This window comes from Bos taurus, chromosome 11, assembly GCF_002263795.3.
Source record: "Bos taurus isolate L1 Dominette 01449 registration number 42190680 breed Hereford chromosome 11, ARS-UCD2.0, whole genome shotgun sequence".
Classification (NCBI taxonomy): Eukaryota; Metazoa; Chordata; class Mammalia; order Artiodactyla; family Bovidae; genus Bos; species Bos taurus.
In genome coordinates this window covers 103501304-103522733 of record NC_037338.1, presented here as the reverse complement: position 1 = coordinate 103522733, position 21430 = coordinate 103501304, and the positions used below count along the sequence as shown (strand labels likewise).

At 62.3% G+C, this 21430-nt stretch overlaps 1 protein-coding gene and 1 long non-coding RNA gene across 5 annotated transcripts in view; one reads left to right on the top strand and one right to left on the bottom strand.

Moving 5' to 3' along the window:
• The window catches only part of NACC2 (NACC family member 2), an 83733-nt gene extending 75244 nt beyond the window's left edge, over nt 1-8489 (top strand). For 3 of the 4 annotated variants that reach the window (XM_005213294.4, XM_059891310.1, XM_005213295.5), the window contains 3 exons: nt 1856-1961; nt 2257-2354; nt 3461-8489. In XM_005213294.4, the coding sequence (XP_005213351.1) occupies nt 1856-1961; nt 2257-2354; nt 3461-3966 (710 nt within the window). In that variant the 3' untranslated portion in view covers nt 3967-8489. The remainder of the gene's footprint in view (nt 1-1855; nt 1962-2256; nt 2355-3460) is intronic. The other variant, NM_001192649.1, reaches the window with a different exon arrangement.
• LOC112448853 (uncharacterized) lies at nt 8172-14372 on the bottom strand. Its single transcript, XR_003037307.2, has 2 exons — nt 13573-14372; nt 8172-9377 (listed from the first exon to the last, which is right to left on the bottom strand). It is a non-coding gene; the product is annotated as an uncharacterized lncRNA (long non-coding RNA).
• Nucleotides 14373-21430: the final 7058 nt, after the last annotated feature.

Sequence of the window (21430 nt, the reverse complement as noted above, 5' to 3'; positions counted from 1 at the left end):
AGAGGCCACGTTCAAGGGCCAGTGTCGCCAGCTTCCACACAGCGGCTCCTAGATGGACCCGCTTTTTCTATAAAAACAGACAACGCAGTGGGATCCAAAGCCCATTAGGGCTGGTGCCTGTTGGAAACATTTGTCTTCTCAGTGTTGGAATTCATTGGGCCTCATGGCTCCTTGTGGATTCCAACCCCCCCACCCCCTCGGCCAAGCCACAAGTCTTGTGGGATCTTAGTTTCCTGACCATGGCCTGGCAGTGAGAGCGCAGAGTCATAACCAGTGGACGGCCAGGGACGTCCCTCCTTGCAGATGTTTAAGGCTGTCCAGCAGTGAGGTGAGAATTCATGGGCCACTGGGCCCCCACTCCTGTCCAGCACCCCGCCTGCCGCTCCTGGGCAGCTTCGTGGGGTTTTTCTGCCCGAGACATCCTCGCTGCTCAAACCACGCCTCAGCGGGCCACCTGGCCTTTTTAGCCGACAGGAGAGTCGCCAGGCGGTGTTAGCTGGTCTGGACGGGCCTGGGTGGGGTGAGGGTGCCCCTGGCCATACCCCGCTCGCCCGGCCCCCATGCCGGCTGTTACTGTTCCAGCAAGGGCCCAGCTCCTGAGTTCCAGGACTGTCCGCATTGGACTGGGATGGACTCTGAGAGTGGGCAGGTTCCTTGGAGCCCTGGGGGTGGGTGGGCATGGTCCCCGGGGAGGCCTATTTGGGCTGGGGAGGGGTGTGGGCCGGCCACCTTCCCTGGCTGGGTCCCGCCCCAGCCCCAAGCCTCCTGCTGGTCCCCCTTTGCAGATCTCCCCGCTGCGAGGCGGCTGTCCGGCCCATGTGGCTCAGGGTGACCCGTCTCGCTGCTGGGTTTGAGGCTCTGCAGACCTTGCGGGATGAGGCCCTTGGGGACACTCAGTGTGTCTTGGCCGGGGCATCCGATGGAGGTCTGCATCCAACATCAGCCACATGCTTCTTGGCCCCGTGGCTACGAGTGTCCCTGGAGACCTGGCTCGTGGTGGGGACAAAGCGTGAAGCCAGGGAAGGCCCCCCACCCCCGAGCTGGCGAGTCACGTCTTCCCAGGGTGTCCTCCCGTCTTCTGCTCTGCCCCCGCAGAAGGGAGGGCTGCCTTGTTCCTGCTTTTCACTAAGATGCTTCAGTACATACTCTATCGTAGACAAAGGCCCAAAGAGGCCCTGGAGGCTCCCTGCGCCTGTGCCCAGCGCTTCCCTGCCCTTCTGCGTTCTTCACACCCATGGCTCCCAGCTGGGGACACTGCCTCTGGCCTAAGCTCCTTTCTCCATGGGCAGCATCCGGGGTGAACCATCTGGGGTGAACCGGGGCTCCAGCAGCCTGAGCCTGCGGTCATCCCTGCCCTTCGTTGGCTGAGCCCTGGGTGGGCCCAGTCTGACCGGGCTCCCTGGGGCGAACAGCACTGCAGGGTGCGTAGTCCTGCCTTTGCGCTGGGCTGGAGGGAGGGTCAGTGCTGGGCCGGGGAGCCCGTCCCTGAGCTCCATGACTCCACCTCCCACCCCTGCCCGCAGCTCTTTGATCGGGGAGCAGCTGAGATGCAAGACAGGGTTTTACCCAAACCCACACCCAGGGCAGTTCTCCCGAGGGCCGGAAGGCAGTTTGGGGACCGCCCCATGGAAGCGAGTGACCAAGGCGGCCTCCTCCTGGAGACAGGACCCCGAGGGAGCAAGGATGGCCTGGGGCACCCTGGGGTCCCCGGGCCTGGAGTAGGGGTGCTGTCAGTGTCGGGAAGGCCCCGCCTGCCCCCTGCCTCCCCCTCACCTGCAGTCCGCCCGTCCTGGGCCCTGCAGCCCTGGGTCTGGGCCTGAGGGCCTCTCTGTCTCTCTGTGTCTGACGGCCGCAGGCTCTGGTGTCTACATCACGCGTGGGCAGCTGATGAACTGCCACCTGTGTGCGGGCGTGAAGCACAAGGTGCTCCTGCGCCGCCTCCTCGCCACCTTCTTCGACAGGTAGGTCCCTGCGGGCAGGCGGGCGCAGAAGCCTCGTTCCCTCTAGGCGAGGCTGTGTGTGTAGGGCCTGCACCTTCCCAGCTCCACGCCTGTGTCAGCCCGGGGCCTGGGGAGGGCTTCACCCCCCAAGTGAAGAAGCATGCTGGCTGCATGTCATGGGGAGTGGGGGGCCTGCCCCTCACCCCGACCCCCTGGGAAGATAAGCAGCAGACCGTGGGTGGGGCGCGTGCGCAGGTGGGTGGCATCCCCTCCTGCCGCCGCCTCACGCTGCCTCCCCTGCCCGCCCCTCCACCAGGAACACGCTGGCCAACAGCTGTGGCACAGGCATCCGTTCGTCCACCAGCGACCCGAGCCGCAAGCCGCTGGACAGCCGCGTCCTGAACGCTGTGAAACGTAAGAGGAGGGCTGGGGGGTCACTAGAGGCGGGGGGGGCATCTCCAGGAGGCACCAGACCCCTGGATCTCAGCCTGGGAAAGGCGGCTTCTCCCAGAGGGAGCCGGTCTTGGGGTCGACGGGGAGAAAAGAACAGCTCGCGGGAGCCCGGGCTCGAGGTGTGAACGTTCTTGGTAGGTTTCCAAGCGTGATGAATTCAGCTGCGAAACTATTTTAATATGTGAAATAGATCTAATTTTCCTTTTTGAACAAAACCCCTTATTTACATTTGGGGGTTATTTTGAGCCTTTGCCATCTGCTCGGCCTGCTTCTGCCTCCCGCTCCTGGGTGTGTGGGGGCGGAACCGGGTCCATCTTGGTGGCAGACTGCCGCCCCCCCCATCCCCGAAACCCCCACCCACCCAGCCACCCCTGCCCTGGGACAAGGAAGAAGCCACCCGTGCCCGGCCTGGGCCAGACCAGCTGATCTCGTCTTCCTGAAACACTGTCTTAGTTTTCTTGCTTAAAAGAATCTCTCCCATGAGGCTAATTCTGTTTAGAGCAAAGAGGGGCCTTTGCAGCAGGTAATTGCATCCCAGAGCGTGCGGTGCTGGCAGGGCTCTGAGAGGAGGCAGGCGGGGTGGGGCTGGCCCGCCTGGAAGCAGGGCTCACAGTGGCGGGGGGCTCACTCTGGGGGACCCGCCTCCGAGTTCCCTGCTGTTTGTGGAGAGCTGGGTCTCCTGGCTTCTGGAACAGAAAGGAGGAGAGGGTGGGTCATTATTGTCAAACACGATGCCGCTGCCGCGGGCTGGGCTGAGAGCAGGCATGAGCCAGCACCCTCCTTACCCCTTGCCGCCCTTCAGTCCATCTAGAGCCCAGAGAGACCCACCCCCAGAGGAGTGGGACGGGGCCTCCAGCAGGGAGAAGGGTGACTGACCGCTGGTCTTCAAACTGCCCCAGGAGAGGCCTGAGTGGCCACGTGGCCTCCCCCCCTCCACTGGCCCCAGAGTGGCTGCTCCAGCCCAGAGCACGCCCCGCCCCAAGGCCCCTGGGGAGGCGGAGGGTGGGGTCCTGGGATTCCTGCGGGTGGGTGGCCGCTCACCCTGCCCCGCCGCCCTGTCCTTGCAGTGTACTGTCAGAACTTCGCCCCCAGCTTCAAGGAGAGCGAGATGAACGTCATCGCCGCGGACATGTGTACCAACGCCCGCCGCGTGCGCAAGCGCTGGCTGCCCAAGATCAAGTCCATGCTGCCCGAGGGCGTGGAGATGTACCGCACGGTCATGGGCTCCTCGGCGGCCGGCGCGCCCCTGGACCCCGAGTTCCCGCCGGCCGCCGCGCAGGTGTTCGAGCAGCGCATCTACGCCGAGCGGCGGGGCGAGGCCGCCGCCATCGTGGCCCTGAGAACTGACGCCGTGAACGTCGACCTGGCCGCCTCCGCCAACCCCGCCTTCGAGGCCGGCGAGGAGGCCGACGGGGCCGGCTCGGTCATCCAGGAGGTGGCCGCGCCCGAGCCGCTGCCCGCCGACGGCCAGAGCCCCCCGCAGCCCTTCGAGCAGGGCAGCGCCAGCAGCAGCCGGCCCGCCACGCCGGCCCCGGGGAGGAGACCGGAAGGCCCGTACGCGGGGCCCTTGTAGGGAGGAGCCCCAGGCGGACCGGCGCCCAGGCGGGTACGGAAGCTGCTTGCATGCGTTACTAATACAGACAAATGTGATCAAGCCACTTACCTACTGAACTGCTACTGTTGCCTGAAAAAAATGTGATTTTTATTCTGCTTGTATTTAAAATTTATGAAGGAAACAAATGCATTCGTTATACTGTAAACCGATTAGGCCACTGGCGACCTAGTTGCGAGAAAGGTCCCAGGGGCTCCTTTTTGATATTCGAGAGGTTAGTCTCCAAGTTGTAGCTCCTCTTCCCCCGCGTGGGGAGGGGGTGAGAGGCCCCCAGGCCCCGGTGCCTGGCTCTGCCGGCCTCCCACCCCCCCCTCCCTCCCCCTGCCTGGGATGAGGCCGGGGGCCTGTGGGGTGGGAACACGCGCTTTGGGGTCCTCGGTCCTCACGCCTGGGGACGGGGACCCCCCCACCCCTCTGGGGCTACGGGCCAGGGCTAGGCCCCCAGGGGCCAAATCCCCGTTTTACCTTCTTCCTGAGACTGGGGGAGCAGGCCCGCCAGGTCCACCGTGCGTGTGGGGTGTGGGTGTGTGTGTGCAGAGCATGCGTGTGTGTGTGTGTGTGTGTGTGTGTGTGCAAGGGCGGTGGTGACGGCTCCGCGGTGGGCCGCGCTAGTCCATGTGTGTGAGAGGAAGTGGTCTTGGCTGTGTCTGCTCTCCTGCCCCGCGCCCCAGGGCCTGACCCCCGCAGCTCCACGGCCCTCAGTCCACCTGGGACCCAGGGCCCGGGCCGCCCAGCACCCCCTGGTTCCTGCCTGGCCGCCCGCTGCCCCGTGGGGTGGGGCCACTGCCCGTGGTGCAGCCCTCGCAGCCCTCAGCCACGTTGGGTTTATGTTTGCTTGTTTATTCGTTTTCGTCTTAATTCAGATCTATTTCATATTTGGTTTGGAAACTTTCAGACACAAAAGAACAAAAAAAATTAAGAGAGGCTGGGGTGTCCCTGCCCCGACCCACCTCGGCTCTGGGGGGGTCTGTGTCCCAGACCCCAGGCTGGGCCCCACTCACCCCTGTGGAAGGGCAGCCAGGGTGAGGAGGAAGGGAACTGGGGGCCAGGTGGGCGCTGGGCTCCCCACATGTGCTCAGAGGCCCAGGGTGCGCGGACCTCCGAGGCTATGGGTAGGTGGGCACTGGGCACAGGCCTGAGCGGAGGCGGTTTGCAGGCGCAGAGGTTCTGGAATGCTTCGGGGCAGAGGGTGTTGACGGGGGTTGGGGGCCAAGGGCTTTGTTGGTTTGAGGCTGGAAAGCTCACTGTGAAGTTTCATTGCTGTTTGAGGGAAGGGGCACAGGCTGTCCCAAGTGCTCCCATCCAGACACCAAGGGGCCGCCCCCCACCTAGTCCCAGGTGGCCCCCAGGCATGGCCAGAGGCCCCCCCACCCCAGCCCTACTCCCTGCACTCTGCCTTCCCTTTCCCCCCACCCCTGCCAGGCAGGTGTGACCCACCCCCCCAACCCCCGCCAGCCCACAAAGCTGAGCCACCCCCAGCCTCTTGCATGTCCCAGCTGGGAGGGGGGCATCATGGGAGAGGGGCTTCGGCACTGCCCCCCCCCCAACCCCAGGCTCCTCGTCCTGCTGACTGCCGCGCTCCCTCGTGGAGGGCCCTTGGAGGAGACCTTGGTGTGGGGGGAGCGAGGGGTGCTTCTTCCAGCCAGGCCAGACATGTGGCCTGCTCTCTGCAGAGGTCTGATGGCCATGGGCTGGGCTAGGAGGACCCGGGGTGGGCACATGGGAGCTGACCTCAGCCCCTTCGCCTGCCTGTCTCTGCCCCAGGGGCTGCGGCTCCTTCCTGCTGGGGCTTCAGGCCGACCACGTGGCCCAGAGGTGGGCTTCTTCCGTCTCAGGCCTGGGGAGGGGCAGCGGGGGGGGCGAGCTGGCACAGCCCACAGCCCACCAGGGACCAGGACCAAGTCCTCCTGGAGTTGGGAGGAGGCCACAGCCCCTAGGTGGGGGTGGGGTGGGGGCGGGTGAGGCGGACTCCACCACCCTACCGGAGCCCCCATCGTCGGCCGACACCCCATGTTTGCACTTTTATCCAACTAGCTCCTGGGGACCCTCGGGGCCCGGCTGCCCGCCCTGGCTGTGGACAGAAGGGCTTTGCTCTCTCCTCTTGACCCCCACTCCAATGTGGGCCCTGTGGCCATCCCCCGGCCCCCGGCCCCGAGGTCAGGACCGGGAGGGGCGCCGGCCTCCCAGAGAAGGCCTGACTGCTGCTCAGGCCAGCACAATGTCCCATGACCTCTGTTCTTTAATTGTCATAGTCGCCGTCTGTTTTGTTGTTCTGGGTAAGGAAGGCTAGAGCTGCAGGTGAAACTTTAATAAGAATCTAATGTGAATGGCTGCTGAACTCTTCCTGCGCTCCGGACGGGCCAGGCCGAGCGTTTTGCACTAATGTGTCCCGCGGTGGACGTGGGGCGGAGCGTTTGCAGACGGGCGTGGCTGATGATTGTATCTGCCGGGGTGCTCCCCCCGCCGCGTCCGGAATGTTCCACGGGGCAGGCGGCGGCGGCGGGCCTGGGCTCAGGGGGGGCCTTCCAGAGTGCCTTAGCATCTTTTGATCATTTTTCCCAAGGAAAACCAATTAGGAGAACCAGACCCTTCCCTCCTCTGTTTACAAGACGACTAATTCCTGTCCCGTGAGCGTGACCCTCCACACCTGACCCCTGTAGACCGAGAGACAAGCCACTCAGTATTTATGAGATAACCGCACCTTTATCCCTAAGCTTGACTATTAGCAATACGCATATACTACATAGAGTCTACATAGAGCTAAGTCTATCAGCGCCTTTCGGAGAGAGAAGGACTGGGCCAGTCCCAGCGGCCGTGGCGGGCAGCCCGCCTGGGCTCCGCGGCCGCCCCCCACCCCTGCCCTCCCCGGTGGCCGGGCTGGGCCCCGGGAGGCAGCTGGGACGAGTGCAAAGGTCCAGGAGAAGGGACCGTGATGTGACAGATACTGTGAGCTCGGTGGGGCTGCCTGTCCGCCCGGCCGGCTGGCCAGCGGCCTCGGTACTTGAAACCTGTCTTGCTTTCTGCACTGTCTGGTCTCACCCAGAGTTCTCTGTGGTTGCTTAGTCTTGCACTTGATGCGATCGTCTTACCCTGCCCTTGAATGTGGACCAGAGGCAAGGGGAGAGGCCTCTGGGCGTGCGGCCTGCGGCCCCAAAACCGCTGTCCGGGTGCTGGGGCCCCAGGAGCCGGGCGTGTTTCTCCTCCATGAAAACTCATTCCTCGGCGGCCTTTCTGCTGGGAGGAAGGAGGAAAGCAGGGGCTCAGCCTGGGAGCGGCCTGCTCGGTTCCGGCCCTGACTCTGTCCCCATGTGATGGCCGGAACCTCCCAGCGTGGGTTGGGTGCGTGCCACCCCCAGCTGTGGACGGCTTAGATTCCCCTCCACCGGGTTATCTTTATGGAAACACTCTGCTGCAAGTCGAAAAAGGCCTATGGCCCATTAACCACCTGAAAACTCAGAGAAAACCTCTGCCTGCCTCTCTGCCAGCAGTAAATCCTAAACACAGAACTGAGAGCTCAGAGCCGTCTTGAGCTTTAACTACTGTTTCTGAATGTTGCTGCTGCAGACGTCTGTCATTATGTCAGCCAGCCAGCTCCAGGCGTGTCGCCCGCCAGCGGCCAGAGACCGTGGTGGGGGGCAGGGGTGGGGGTGGGGGGGCTCGGTACAAGGTGTTTCTAACCTGGCAAGGGTTTTTGGTTTTTGTTCGTTTGTTTTGTTCTGTTTCTTTGAGAAAAACGAGAAGGAATCTGATGCAGCATCTGTCTAAAGCATTCAGATTGGACACCCCGCTTGGATTCTGATCAGCGCTTCTTCGTTAGCGTTTTGCACATGGTTGTCATTTTTATGTCAAAAGAAGCCAAAACTTGCAATACTATTTTTAGCAGACAAAAAATAATAAAAACTAAATATAAACCGTATAAATATTTTTGACTTGAACATTTGAATGGCATTGGGTGCAAATAGACCATTCATCCTTTGGACGGACTGTTTGGGGAAAAGAAAGAGACTTTTGCAAAGGAGACGGTTGTTGTTAAAGAGTCCGTGGAGGGGTTAAGTAGTACTGTAACTCACGACTGTTAAAAATCAATAAATAAATTGTCCTGTGCTGTATAGGAGGCCTGTTTCACAGTAACACTGAGTTCCATTTCAGCCTCAGAAGAGACTGGCTTTTTTTTTTTTCTTCTTCTTTTTATTTTTTTTTTTAAAGAAGGAGGAAACCTCTGTTTGTTCCTCCTGCGCCTCCCTCTCTTTCGTGCTGCTACTTGGCAGAATTCAGACTGTTGCTTTTTCGCCACGGCTGACACCCTATCATAACTCAGAGGACACGACGACGTCCGCCAGCGACCAGGACCCAGAGGGCTTGCAGTGTGCTCAGAGCCGATCCAGGAAGTGGAAATCCGTTACAAACAAAAGGATGTGATCGTTCATTGTAAAGCGCTTTGTAAAATTCACATTTACAGAATAATAAAGTCAGTTCAAACCCAAGTTGCCTGCACTTGGCTCCTCTGTGGGGTTGAGAGAAGCCAGGGAGGGCATGGGTTTGTTGGAGGCAGGGCAATAGCCGTCCCAGGAGGGGCACCCTCAGGACCCGGGAGCCCTGGGTGGGAGAAGGGGCCATCCCCAGGCTCACTGCCCATTGTCCACACCTGGTCCCCTTCTCCCTGCCCCCAGTGTCTTAGAAGGGAAGGGGGCTGGTGGGCAGGATGTCGGTGGGGGGCGGTCCCGTGCCTGGGACGGGGGGGGGCGCCTGAGCTCCTGGTGAATTGAGGGGGCTCTCCCTTTCATTGTCTGCAGACTGGGGCGCCTGGCTCACCTGCCTGCCCCCCGAGGCGTGCAGCTGCCTCCCACCCGGCCCTTCCCCTCCTCTGCTCCTGGGCCAGGTCCGCCCCCAGCTGGACGAAGTGGGAATTACAAGTGGGCGGAGCGGGTCCCTGGTCCGAGAGCCCCAGGCTCCATCCCCTGAGCATCTCTGGAGCTATCCCTCCAGTTTCCCCAGGGCTGGTTCGCAGATTCAGGCGTGGCAGCTCTGTCCACCCTTCACTCCACTGCTATACCGACAAGGACCTTTTTGGGCTCCAGCGGGTAAGGTTGTGCATCTGTTTGTCCCACGGACTTCAATCAGTTCTCAGGTTCTCACGTGCGACTCATGCTCAGACATCTAGGTGGTGGGCTCCTCACTTCCTCTGTCCTTGGAGGGTCTTGTCCAGAGGGGCCACGGTTGGCTTTCTAAAGGCACCCCTGGCCTCTCCCCTTTCTCAGGCCTTGTAGCAATTGTTCTGCCCAAGCTGCTGTTGTTTAGCCACTCAGTCGTGTCCAACTCTTTTCAACCTCATGGACTGTAACCCTCCAGGCTCCTCTGCCCACAGGATTTCCCTAGGCAAGAATACTGGAGTGAGTTGCCATTTCCTTCTCCAGGGGATCTTCTCCACTGATTAAACCTGCTTCTCTTGCATTGCAGGCAGATTCTTTACCACTGAGCCACCTGGGAAACCCTGCCATGGATGGATTTATTTTCTCATCTGTTTATCTTGAAACTGCCCCCCAACACGGGGTGGGTAGGTACGGAGAGGAGGGGTCTGGAGAAGGCAGGAGTCTGTAAGTCTGCTTGGAGTGACATTCCCCAAAGGGGGCAGGGTCCCCTGGAGCCATGGCCAGGGTGGAGCAGGCACAAGGGCTAACGTGGGTGGACGTGGTTTCCAGATGGGCCTCTCGGAGGGGCTACCCCGCAGTCCTCTCATCAATGCCCGGGAGCCTGGTCAGAGACAGGCCCAGGAGGAGCCCGGCTTGCCTGCCCCACCCCGCACCCAGCCCTGGGGGGTGAGCACTTCTGTGGGATCTGGTTTTCAGCTCTGCTCACCCATCAGCTTGGCCGCCACAAGTCCTTGCCCCTCCTGCCCAGGACCTCAAAACTGCGGGATCGGCAAATTCCAGGTCACCCACCTGGGCTGACGGAGACACCTGATCTCTGGGCCACAGACTGCACCCCTCGAAGGCCCCCACTCAGGCAGCCCCATGCCCCCGGTAGCAGGCACAGCTGAGGCCGGGGCTGGGGGCGGTACTGTGAGGAAGGGCTCTGCTCTGAACCCAGGAGTCCTGCCACATTCTGGTTTGAGCCGCCCAGCCCAGCCCCCACCCCGGGTGAGCCTCTGGGTTCCCCGCAGGATGAGATCCAGCATCTACTGGCCGGGCTCTGTCCTCCCCAGCCTCTGTCCTTCAACCGGCCTCCCTGCCCTTGCAGCCTCCACAGAAACTGGCTGAGGCATCAGAACCTTTGCATCCCACCCCTTTGTCCTGTCCTGGAAGTGGGTGCGAAGTCAGCAGGACCCGGAGCTCAGCCAGGAGCCCTTTGTCCTCCGGAACAAAGGGTCGGAGCCCAGGGGTGGGGGTGGGGGTGGGGGGCTAAGCCGTGGGGGAGGGGCGCCCTGGATCACGCTGCCACACAGGGGTGACCGGCCCTCTCCGGATCCGGGTGGACACTGTGGGTGTGTCCTTCCTGGCCCTGAAAGACCATCACCGCTCCCTCAAGGCATCCCAGTGGTGCGGGAGGGTGTCCAGGCCTGTCTGCTGTGGCAGAGGAGGCCTGGGTGGTCAGTTGTGGTTCTGTGTTGGGTCCATTCCATCTGGCCAGGGGGGTCCACTGGGAAGTGGACGCAGATGGCGGTCAAGGGGCCGCTGGGGGTATTCGCCTGTCAAGGGAAGGAGAACGGGGCGGGCAGATGGTAGAGGGTTAGGGCCCAGGCCTGGAAGGGAGGTCGGGCAGGGCAGGGGGGACACTGCCCCCTCCCGGGCTACCCAGGGGGGCACCCAGCTCCGAGATCTTTTGTGCCACACAGGTCGGGCACATGGGGCTGGGGGACACGCGGAAGGCGGGTCTGGGGACACGGCGCAGACAGGACTCCTGCTGTGACGGAGGTGGGCGTCAGACCACAGGACCCTCTCCCCAGGGCTTCCCTGGGGTGTCTGTAGCCAGCCTCAGAGCTGGGGCTGGGAGGGGGCCTGAGGAGTCTGGGGTCGGGGTGGGGATGACCTTCACTCCAGGTGGCCCCACAAGGCCAGGCCCAGGCCGCCCTGGTCTGTCCGTCCTTCCGGGCTTGGCCTGGGGGAGGGGCTCAGCGATAGCGGAGGCTGAAGGAAGCTGTTCTGGGTGGGCCAGGGTGGGTAGGCTCTTCTTGATCGGAGGTCCCCGCCCCGCCAGCCCCAGGGCCCCTTGCAAAGGCGGGGCCCCCCTGCAAGTTTGAGATTGGGGCGCACCGAGGGGAGTGAGGGCAGGGCGGGGGAGTGGCCATGGGCGCTGGCCCGGGACTCCCACCCGCCCTCAGGACGCAGGCCTCGCCCAGCAGAGGAGCTGCCCAGCCTCCCGGGACCCTAACTGACTAACAGCCCCAGACAGACTGGGAGCTGGGAGGCGGATGGCACATTGCCTCTCAGGGAGGGCGGAGAGGCCCCGATTTCCAGGAAAAGCTGGCTGATTCTGGGGGAGGGGAGGGTGGTGTCAGGAGTGGGGAGGTTGAGAGGGAGGCCTTGACGAGGGCCTGGGGCAGAGCCTGCCTGCCCTGGGCCTCATCCCCCTGCTCCATGAGGGGAGGCCCTAGGTGTGTAGCTCTGTCCTGGTTCCATCAGGTAAGGACAGAGCGGCCCTGGGGAGGAGCCACGTCTGCCCCTCTGGCTTCCTGAGGGCGGGCAGTGTCCAGACTACATTGGGCCCCACAAGAAGGGCAGCTGGGGCGCCAGGAGGCAGCTCTCCTGACCCAGGAAGTTCTGGGGTGCCCCGCACCAGCACCCCAAACAGGCCACGCCTGCTGGAAGCCCCGCCCGCCCCTCAACTAGGGGCATCTGGCTCTGTGGCCCTCACCCCACTCAGACCCCTGGCCGCCCTTCTCCGGAGCAGGGGCAGGGGCAAAGGTCATGTGCCCAGCTGGGAGGCTGCTCTTGGGGTGGGGGGAGGAGGTCACCTCAGTGGCAGGTGCTCAAGTTGGCCTCTGGGCGGGAGTTCCTGGGCAGCCTCCCTGGGGACAGTGCAGGGGTGGGGCTCTTGACCCCCAAGGACCTGCGGTCTGGGTCGCCTTCCTGAGCTGTCTGTCCAGCATGCCTCACTAACCCCAGCTGACCTCTGCCAGACAGTGTCCACCCAGGGCCTCACAGGAGTCCCACCATGGTCCTGGGAGGCGATACAACTACAGCCCCATTTTTCAGATGGGGAAACCGAGGCACAGAGAAGTTTAGGAAGTCACCTGGGCACAGCTGGCAGGGTATGAACCAGGCGCCTGCCTGGCGCTGGCCTCCCTGCCCCTGCCACTGGGGCAGCGCCCCTGGCGGAGTAGAGGGAGTGTCCCTGGGCTCGAAGTTCGGATGGGCTCAGCCAGGACTCACAAAGGGTGGTCCGGCTATTCCCACCACCAGGTGCCCCCTATCCATCCATCCACCTCTCCAATCAGTCAGAGGCATGCATGGCCCGAACCTCACCCCCACCACAAAGGGGGTCCTCGGCCGTCTGGAATTGGAGCTGAAGCCCTGGGGAAGGCGCCTGGGGCCTCCCTCGGCCAAGGGTCAGGATGGAGGAAGTGTGGTGGGCAGGGGTGTTTGGAGGCAACACAGCCTCCGTTACAGAACCGTGGACCCTGAGCCTCCCTCTGGCGGGGCAGGGAAGGACAGGAGCCCAAGACCCCCGGCATCCTGCCCCCAGGGCCCCATCAGTTCCAGGAGGTCCCTAACTCAAGAGCACCCATCCCTGCTGAGGAGCATGGTGTGGGGAGCTGGGCGGGAGGGGCACCCCCAGGCCAAAGCAGACTCTAATCTTGTGTGGGGGAGGGGCTCTGGGCCTTGGACGGGCTTGCCACCCAAGTTGGGGTGAAATCAGACCCTTGAAGGCACAAGGTGAGGAAGAGGACGGGTGGGAGGCGGGAGGTGGAAGGTGAAGCCAGACCCCCCCACACACCCTGGGGCATTGCTGATAAGGCTCCCTCTGGGCTCAAAGACTGGCTGCAGGGGTACCGGGACTGCAGAGGTGAGCAGAGCTCTGTGCTGGGGGTCCATGTCAGGCCCTGGGCAGTCACTGGGCGTCAGGACCCCCACCTGCCCCATCCAGGGCTCCTGCAGGGAGCTCTCACCCCCCTGGCCTCCTTCCCCAGATTGCTCCACATCTACCCTAGTGTAGGGCCTAGAGAGGCGCCTCTGAGACGGAGAAGCGGCGGGGAAGCTGGCCAGCGGTGTGGAAGCAAGTGCCCGGCAGCTGGCAGCGCAGAGGGAGGACGGGGCCTCTGCAAGGCGGCCCGCCTGCGAGAAAAAGCGGATCACTCCAACCCGCCCGACCGGTGGTGCTGAAATTCAGATAAGCCGGGCGCGTGATCCAGCCGGCTTTGCGGCAGACCCACCCCAAGCGGGAACACAGAAGTGATTAGGCCTAAAAGCTCGGGCCATTTAGCTTTTATTCGATTGGCAGCGAGGCCCGGGGTGCCCTCTGCTTCTGCCGTTTGATTATACATCTGTGCTCAAAATACTGTTCCTGGAACGGAGGGGCCGCAGGCTGCCTTGGAATGGAAATCAATTTGATTAGAGAGCAGTCAATTACCGTGAGGACCAGGCTGCCGTCCACCTCCGCAAAACAGGCCACTTTCCGAGGAAATGCCAGCTTGCTCCGCGCGGGCGGGGGCGGGGCAGACCCGCTGTGGGCGGGACGGGAAGGCCTGGTGTGGGCGGGGACGGGTCGGGGCAAACCATGGTGGGCGGGGCGGACGGACCGGAAGGGGCGAGGTGGGTGGAGCAGGCCTGCACCCTTGCTTCCCTCCCTCTGAGAGGCTGCTCTCTGCTGCCTTCTCCCCTAGATTCCTCCTGCAGAGGCTGGACTACCACGTGTCTGGACCGCTCTGGGGGCCCTGACCAGGGAGGCAGGCCTGGGTCTGGTCGCCACCTACTCCTGCATCAGAAGCAAGCTGTGCATGTCACCAATGTGGGAGCCCCCCGGGTAGGACTGGAGCGGGGTGGTGCCCCAGGACCTGTCCAGTCCTCCACTAGAACTCGCAGCACCTCCGTGCTGAACTCAAGGTGCCCGTCGAGGGGAAGTGGGGACTGGAGATTTACCCCTTCCATCCTCCTGGCTGGACACCCGCATGCAGTGAGCCACCTGCAGACTGGAACACTTCAGCCCTGCACTCAAGAGTCAGGTGGGCCTGTGACAGAGTCCCAGCTCTGTCCTCTGGCTGGGGGACTTTTGAAGTCACCTGGGTGAGATTTTGTAAAATAGAGATAATAGTTTCTACCTTGCTGGGGTGTCATGGAAATCAGAGATCACCCCTCAAGTCAGTGTTTCTAGAGCATCTACTCTATACACCAAATGCAGTGACTGAGGCATTGCCGTCACCCCCTAAAGGAGCTCTGATGTTCATGGTTTCATTGGCCAAGGGGGCCACAGCGTCCACTGGGGGCACCAGGCTGGCAGGTTCAAGGAGAGGCTTGCATGCTGCTGGTGCACAGGGTCTGTGGCCCCCGCATCAGGGCCTTGTGTGGAGGGCCTTCCGGGCGATGAACACACCTCCCTTCCTCTCCCTTCCTCACACACCCTAGAGAGAGAGGCGATGGTTCCCATGTAATGCACGGGAAAGTCGAAGGCTGCCAGCTGCTGCTGCTGCTGCTAAGTCGCTTCAGTCGTGTCCGACTCTGTGCTACCCCAGAGACGGCAGCCCACCAGGCTCCCCCGTCCCTGGGATTCTCCAGGCAAGAACACTGGAGTGGGTTGCCATTTCCTTCTCCAATGCATGAAAGTGAAAAGTGAAAGTGAAGTCGCTCAGTTGTGTCCGACCCTTAGCGACCCCATGGACTGCAGCATGCCAGGCTCCTCCGTCCATGGGATTTTCCAGGCAAGAACACTGGAGTAGGGTGCCATTGCCTTCTCCGAAGGCTGCCAGGGCCTGGCTCAAATCTCATGGCCATGTCACTGAAGTGGTGCAGCCTCGTTGAAAAACAGCCTGGCAGTTTCTCAAAAAACTGAATGCAGAATCGCCATCCACTCAGAGGCTTGCACCCCAAAGACTTGAAGAGAGACGTTTAAACAACATTGCACACCCATGTTCTCTGCAGCAGGTGCGCAGTGACCGAAAGCAGAAACAACCCCGTGCCCATCAACAGATGAAGGACACCAAGATTCAGTCCATCCGCACGAGGAAGTGCTATTCAACCCTAAAGAAGAATGAAGGGCCGGCTCAGGCTGCCTCGTGGACGAACCTTGAAAACACGATGCTGAGCAAAGGAAGCCAGACACCATATTGGTCAATTCCATTTATATGAAATTCCAGAACAGGCCAAAGCAGGTCGGTGTTTGCTAGGGGCCAGGGGAGGGAAGGAGGGATGAGAGTGATGGGTAAAGGGTCTCAGTCTGGGGGGACTAGTTTTGAAACTAGACAGTGGTGTTAATTGCACAATATCATGAGGAATGTACTTAATGCCACTGAATTGTTCAATTTACAATGATCAGAATGGCACATTTTATGTTATATGTATTTTACCACAGTGAAAAAAAAACAACCCGAAACCCTCATGTCCAGTGAGTGTTGGAGCTGAGTGGGAAGCCGAGTCAGGCCGGCCCGGGCCATCACCCTCCACCCAGTGCACCCCAGAACAGCGGCTTGACGCAGAGGGGCCCAGTTCTCAGGCAGGACACCTCCTGTGTGTGGCTAGGGGTCCCACAACCCCGGAGGCTGTGTGCTGTGAGCAGGGGGTGCAGCAGGTTACTTTGCCTCCCAAGTGGGTACCCCGGTGGGGGCAAGATGCACTTCTGAACTAATTGAGCTCTTGTCTGATGGGAGGTCTGCCCCTGCCAGAGCTTCAAGGTCAAAAGAAAGGGCTGAAGGAGGCGTGTGCTGCAGCCCAGATCGGGCCCGAGGCGTGCTCTGGTCCCTGAAGGGTCTGCCCGACTCCCTTCCAGACCAAGGGAAGCTTCTGGAAACCTGGGAGGCAGGCAAGGCAGCAGGGGAGGGAAGAGCCTCACCCCAGCCCATGTGTCCCTGTGAAGCTTAGCCCCCCAGATTGTGAGAGGAAGGGGCCCCCATCCTCTCAAGCCCCTCAACCACTGGGGAGGTGAGTGTCTTGTCCCCTTACAGAGAGGTCTAAGCCACCAAGGAGAAGCAAAGACCCAACCCAGGGCTCTGAGTCCAGGGCTTACAGGCACCATGACGAGGACCAGGGACACCTGGGCATATGGGAGGGAGGGAGGGGGAAGAAGGAAGGGAGGCAGGGTCAGTGGGCACTTTGGGCAGTGGTCAGGGGTCGGGAAAGGCTTCCTGCTGAGGTGTCCCAGAGCAGCTGCGAGAGCAGAGGCAGAGTCTGAGCCAAAGATGGGCCCAGAACCTCAGCCCCAATGGGGCGCGGATACTCCTGAGGCCTCGAGGGCCCAGCCTGTGACACCCCTCCGTCCCTCCGTCCCTCCCCCCCACCAGGCCTCTCTGCGGCTCTGGGCCTGGGCCACCTCCAGCCCTGGGTGGAAGGAGAGGCCGCCCCAGGAGAGACAGCTGTACATCAGTCCTGCACGTTGGTTCCTGACGAGGCTCTGAGTCATATGCTCCCTGTGTTCGTCCGCAGAGTGGAGCAGATGGTGGTGCAGTAACACTTTAAATTAAGTATTCCAAAAGCACATTAAATCTAGATTGAATAAGACAGTTATTGTATGGAAATTGAAGGCCCATTGGTTCTTCTCTGAGTATCGAGGTCCAGCAGCTCCTCATCCAGTCTCTCCCCGCCTTGATTTCGAGGGTGGCTCATGAGTGTGCCTGGGCAGCGGGGCAGGGCTTTCCCATATCAGCCCCCCAGGGACCCCCGCCTCGCACGGACCTCAGTTTCTGAACCCCTGTCCCCCTGGCCTTGCTCCGGAGCTGACCGCAGTTCCCTTGCTGGAGGCTAACGAGGGCTGGGTACCACCCTCAGGCTGGCTTGGAGGGCTCTCATGGAATCCTCCAGAAGCTGGAGGCTGAGAGGGGAAGGGACTTGTTCCAGGACTCTCTGCGGGGGCGGGGGGAGGTGGGGGGAGGGGCAGGGCGGGAGGGGCACACAGGGGTCTGGGAGGGGTCCTGCCGGAGGTGGCCAGGTGGACACGGAGCCTGGTGAACCAAGCTTTGCTGAGCAAGGATGGTGGGGGGAACAGCTCACCCTCAGTACCATCCTCCCCAAGCCCTGCCCTTCTCCTCCCCCACCATCCTATCCCCCCAGTGCGAGAGGGAGCGCCCCTGGGAAGGGGCGATTCCGGGAGCACTGCCCCCCCCAGGCCTCCTCAGACCAGGGGCTGGAAGCTGCTAAGTGCCTGATGAGTTCTTGTGGCCACAGTAAATCTGGTCACTTCGTCCCTGCGGAGAGGCCCCCGGCCTCCAGGCGGAGGAAACCGGCTCCCCGACCTCAAGCAGGTGAACGCCGGCCCATGGCGGCAGTTCCTGTAACCGGCAGCCGTGCTATTAATAATCAATCCATTGGCCCTAAAAGCTTCAGGGGGAGCAGAGAGGCCTCTGTGGGGGCCTGGCAGGGAGGGGGTCTGCACATGGCCCAGAGCCTGGGCAGGAGGCTGGGAGCACGGGGACCTACCTGGAGTCACAGCTGGCCCACCAGGTCTGCTGAGAGACACCTGGAACCCGGCCTCTGTCCCCAGAGTTAGGTCCAGGACCCGCGATCAGGGGCGGGATGTGGGCTGGGGGCCTGCCCTCAGCCAGGCGGTCACCGCTGGCTAGGCGGCCAGATTCATCAACTGAAGATACACAGTGAAAGTGAAGATAGTCAGTCACTCGTGTCTGACTCTTTGCAACCCCATGGACTGTAGCTCACTAGACTCCTCTGTCCATGGCATTCTCCACTCCAGGAATACTGGCGTGGGTCCCTATTTCCTCCTCCAGGGGATCTTCCTGACCCAGGGATCAGACCCAGGTCTCCCACATTGCAGGTGGATTCCTTACCATCTGACCACCAGGGACACCCATCCTTCTTCAGACCAAATTTCACATTCATAAGGAATAACTTTTTAGTTCAAGGACTTCCCATGCAGTCTGGGGACATATCATTGTTTGAAATTCAGATTCAGCTGGGTCTTCTGTATTTTATCTGGCAAGCCCCTGCCCTTGCGGCTCCTCCTTCCCTGGAACCCGGGCTCTGTACGGCTCTGGGGCTCTCTCTGTGCTCTGGCCTCCCTGCCTCCCCTCCACCCCTGCCCCAGGGCCTCCTTAGCGTCTCTTCTTCCTGACGGCTCTCGCATGGTCTCTGTGGACTTGTGCTTTGGGTCCCTGTCTTCCCACCATCCTTGAGCGTCCAGCCCGGATGGGGTCCCACACTGTTCCGGGGGTGCCCTGCCCACCATGGCCACGGCCTAGTCCTTCGCAGCCGCCTCTCCTCTTTTGTGAAGGTGGGACGTCTGGTTCCTGTGGCAATAGCAGAAGTCACCCTGTCTGCTTTTCTGGGGAGCACGGGACCTGCAGAGCCACGAGGAAGATGAGGGGAGGGGCCGAGGAGAGGCTGGAGGGAGCCAGTCCCCTGCCCCTGGGAAAGCGCAAGGGGAAGGGCCCTGCATCCAGCTAGAGGTGCACACCCCAGAGAGGTCCCCAGCACACGGCAGGCACCCCAGAACTGGAAAGACAGAGGAGAGGGGCAGGAGTCAGTGTGTGGCCGTCCCTGATGGCCTGACCTTCAGGAGGAGGGAGCGCGGCCCGTCTACCTCAGAGGAGGCCCCGGGGCTGGACTCCTTGGACGCCACTCTGAACCCCCCGCCCCCCGCCAGGCCAGGGCCGACGTGTATGTGGCAGCATCACTTACCCTGCAAAGCAAGTCCTGGTGTCTGATTTCTGTTTTCTTTAATGAAAGACAGTGACAGCTAATGATGACAGCAGTTGTTTCTTGAGCCCTCGCTGCGCCAGGGACGGGCAAGCACCTGCTTTGTTTGTGGGGGCTCTCACACACTCCTGGAGCCCCACCCCAGGGCTCTCTCATCCTCCAGGGTCCCCACACAACCCCCCAGGGACCCCACACTCTCTCCTGAGCTAACACGTCCCCGGGTCCCTGAGCTGTGTGGGTTCTGGTTTCCTGTGGGTCTAAGGGGATCTGGGGCAGGGGCTGGGAAAGGAGGTGGGGGGTGGGGGGGCACACAGTCCTTAAAGGGTCTGAGACTCTGTAGACTGTCCTTCGAGAACGGGGATAGCGGGAAGCCTGGCCACCGGGGGCCAGTGCTGACCCAGCTGCAGATTGGGAAGCTGAGGCGGAAGGGGCGGCCAGTCCCTGCTTTCTGTCTTTCTCCCCCTCCTCCTCTGCTCCACACTCCCCGCACCCCAGACCAGAGCGCCCCCCACTCGGGGCTGCCCAGGGAGCTTCATGGGGTGCCCCGTCCCTCCTACACTGATGAGATTGGTGCTCAGACGGGCTCCTAGAATCCCAGGCAGCTCCTAGAATCTGCGGCCACTCCACGGCTGGACACACACATGGACACACACACACGGACTCGAACACTTGGGGAGACTGAAGCCCCGAGGCCCTCTCCCTGCGGGGGCACCGCGGACACTCACCCACCCACCGTGCGGTGTGATGGGATCCTCAGTGGAGAGTGGTGACGGCAGGTCCTGGGAGCTGGAGGGTCTGCTTTGATTCCACCGTCCCCTGTCTGGCAGCCCACCCAGGGGTACCCCAACATGGAGACTCAGACCCCCAGGTCTCCCCCGGGTGCCCACGCGGATGCCCAAGAGGGCTGGGAGGGCCCCGCCCTCGGCTCTGCCTGTGGGGAGCTGCCGTGGGCACTGCTCCCTTGTGTTTAACCAGCAAGGTTTCAGCTGGGAAACTGTCGCCCGCAGTCTGCAAACATCCCTTCCCGCTCCGCCGCGCCGCCTGCCAAGCGCTGCCAGCCGCCAGCTTGGCTCGCAGTCGGCTCACGCAAGCTGCCCGGCCTGGCACCAGGCTCCCGCCCACCGGGCTCCCAGGGAGGCTGGCAGGGGAGGGCGGTCTCCTGCTGAACTCCGGGCCGGGCAGTCTCACAATAGGGCTCCAGCTCCCCCGTGTCTCCTACCCTGGGCCCCCCACCCCGTGGCCTCTGCTGCAGTCCCAGGAGCAATCCAGGACACCCCACCCTGCCCACTGCTGGGAGACACCTCAGGAGGAATTCCGGAACGCTGGGGGGACAAGGCGAGTTTGGGGAGAGTTGAGGAGCCCTAGCAGGAAGCAGGTTTCCCGAGGCTTGGGGACAGGCCGCCTCTTGAGGTTCGCCCTGTGCCAGGGCCCCAGTCCCACCCCCAGCCCTGGCCAGCCCTCGGGTCCCCTCCACTGGCCCCTGGTGGTCAGCCAGGGTCACAAACTCCTGGGGTTCTCTGGGGTGTCCCTGTCCCCAGGCAGACGCTGATGCCAGCGCCCACTCTGCCAGAGCAGGGACCCCCGCCCCAGGACCCTTCCCATCTGGAGCCTGGGCTGAGCCCCCCGGGCAAAGGCCTTTCCACATCCTTTCGGAGAGGGTGCAGCCCCCATGGGCCAGAGGGGCTGGCTGGGCCTCAGTCCTAGTCAGACTCCCGGCTCTCGGGCCTCAGAGACTGGGCCTCACTCACCCCGCTGCGGCCCAGACTCCACCCAGCCTTGCCGACTGGTATCCTCAGGCCCTTGGCTGGCAAGAGGGGGCCCCCAGTTTCTGAGCGGCTCCTAGGCCCCCAGGGGCCCCTCGGCAGCTCTTGGGCTCAGACTTCAGGACCGAATCGCACGATTTAAAATTAATCATCACACCGTCCCACGGCCTCACGATTAAGTGCCTGTTCATCCCTATTATGTCTGAGAGTGATGTGTTGTTCTCTGGGTGACAAAAATCACCTGCTTCAGGCAGGGGCCTGGGGCAGCTCGCAACCCCCAACCTGCACCCGAGGAGGGACCCTCGACCTTGGTTCTGAGGTGGCCTTGGGGGGCTGATGGGCAGAGCGAGGGGTTGGGGCGTACTTCAGGGGCTCAGGGATCAACGAGAGACTGTGCACAGCTCTGGGTGTGCCCCGACCGTGGGAATGGGTCAGAGTGACAGAAGGGCGTCTCTCGGGGCTGAGGAAGGGGTTGCAGGCGGTGCAGACGGGGGGCCTTGGGTTGTTAGTCTTGGCTCTTCCATTAGGAGCCCCACTTGGGTCTCAGTTTCTCCGCCATCAGAAAAGGGGTGACGATCTTCACCCCCTCCCACCTCCTGGGGGGAGGGACAGACAGACTTCTGCCCAGTGGTGGGAGGAGCCAGCGGTGTGTCCCCCAGTGACCCTGTGGCATTTCCGGTTGCTGGCCGGGCACTGGGGGGCCAGGGCCACCTCTCCTGCCCCCTCAGTTCCTCCGTGAGTGTGTCTGGGCACCTGCCTCCCAGGGCCCCGGGTTTGTGAGCCAGATCACTGGGGAGCCGCCCCACAGAGTCCACTGAGGCCCACGCCTCCTGTGTGTCCAACACAGGACAGTCCCCCCACTGCCAACCA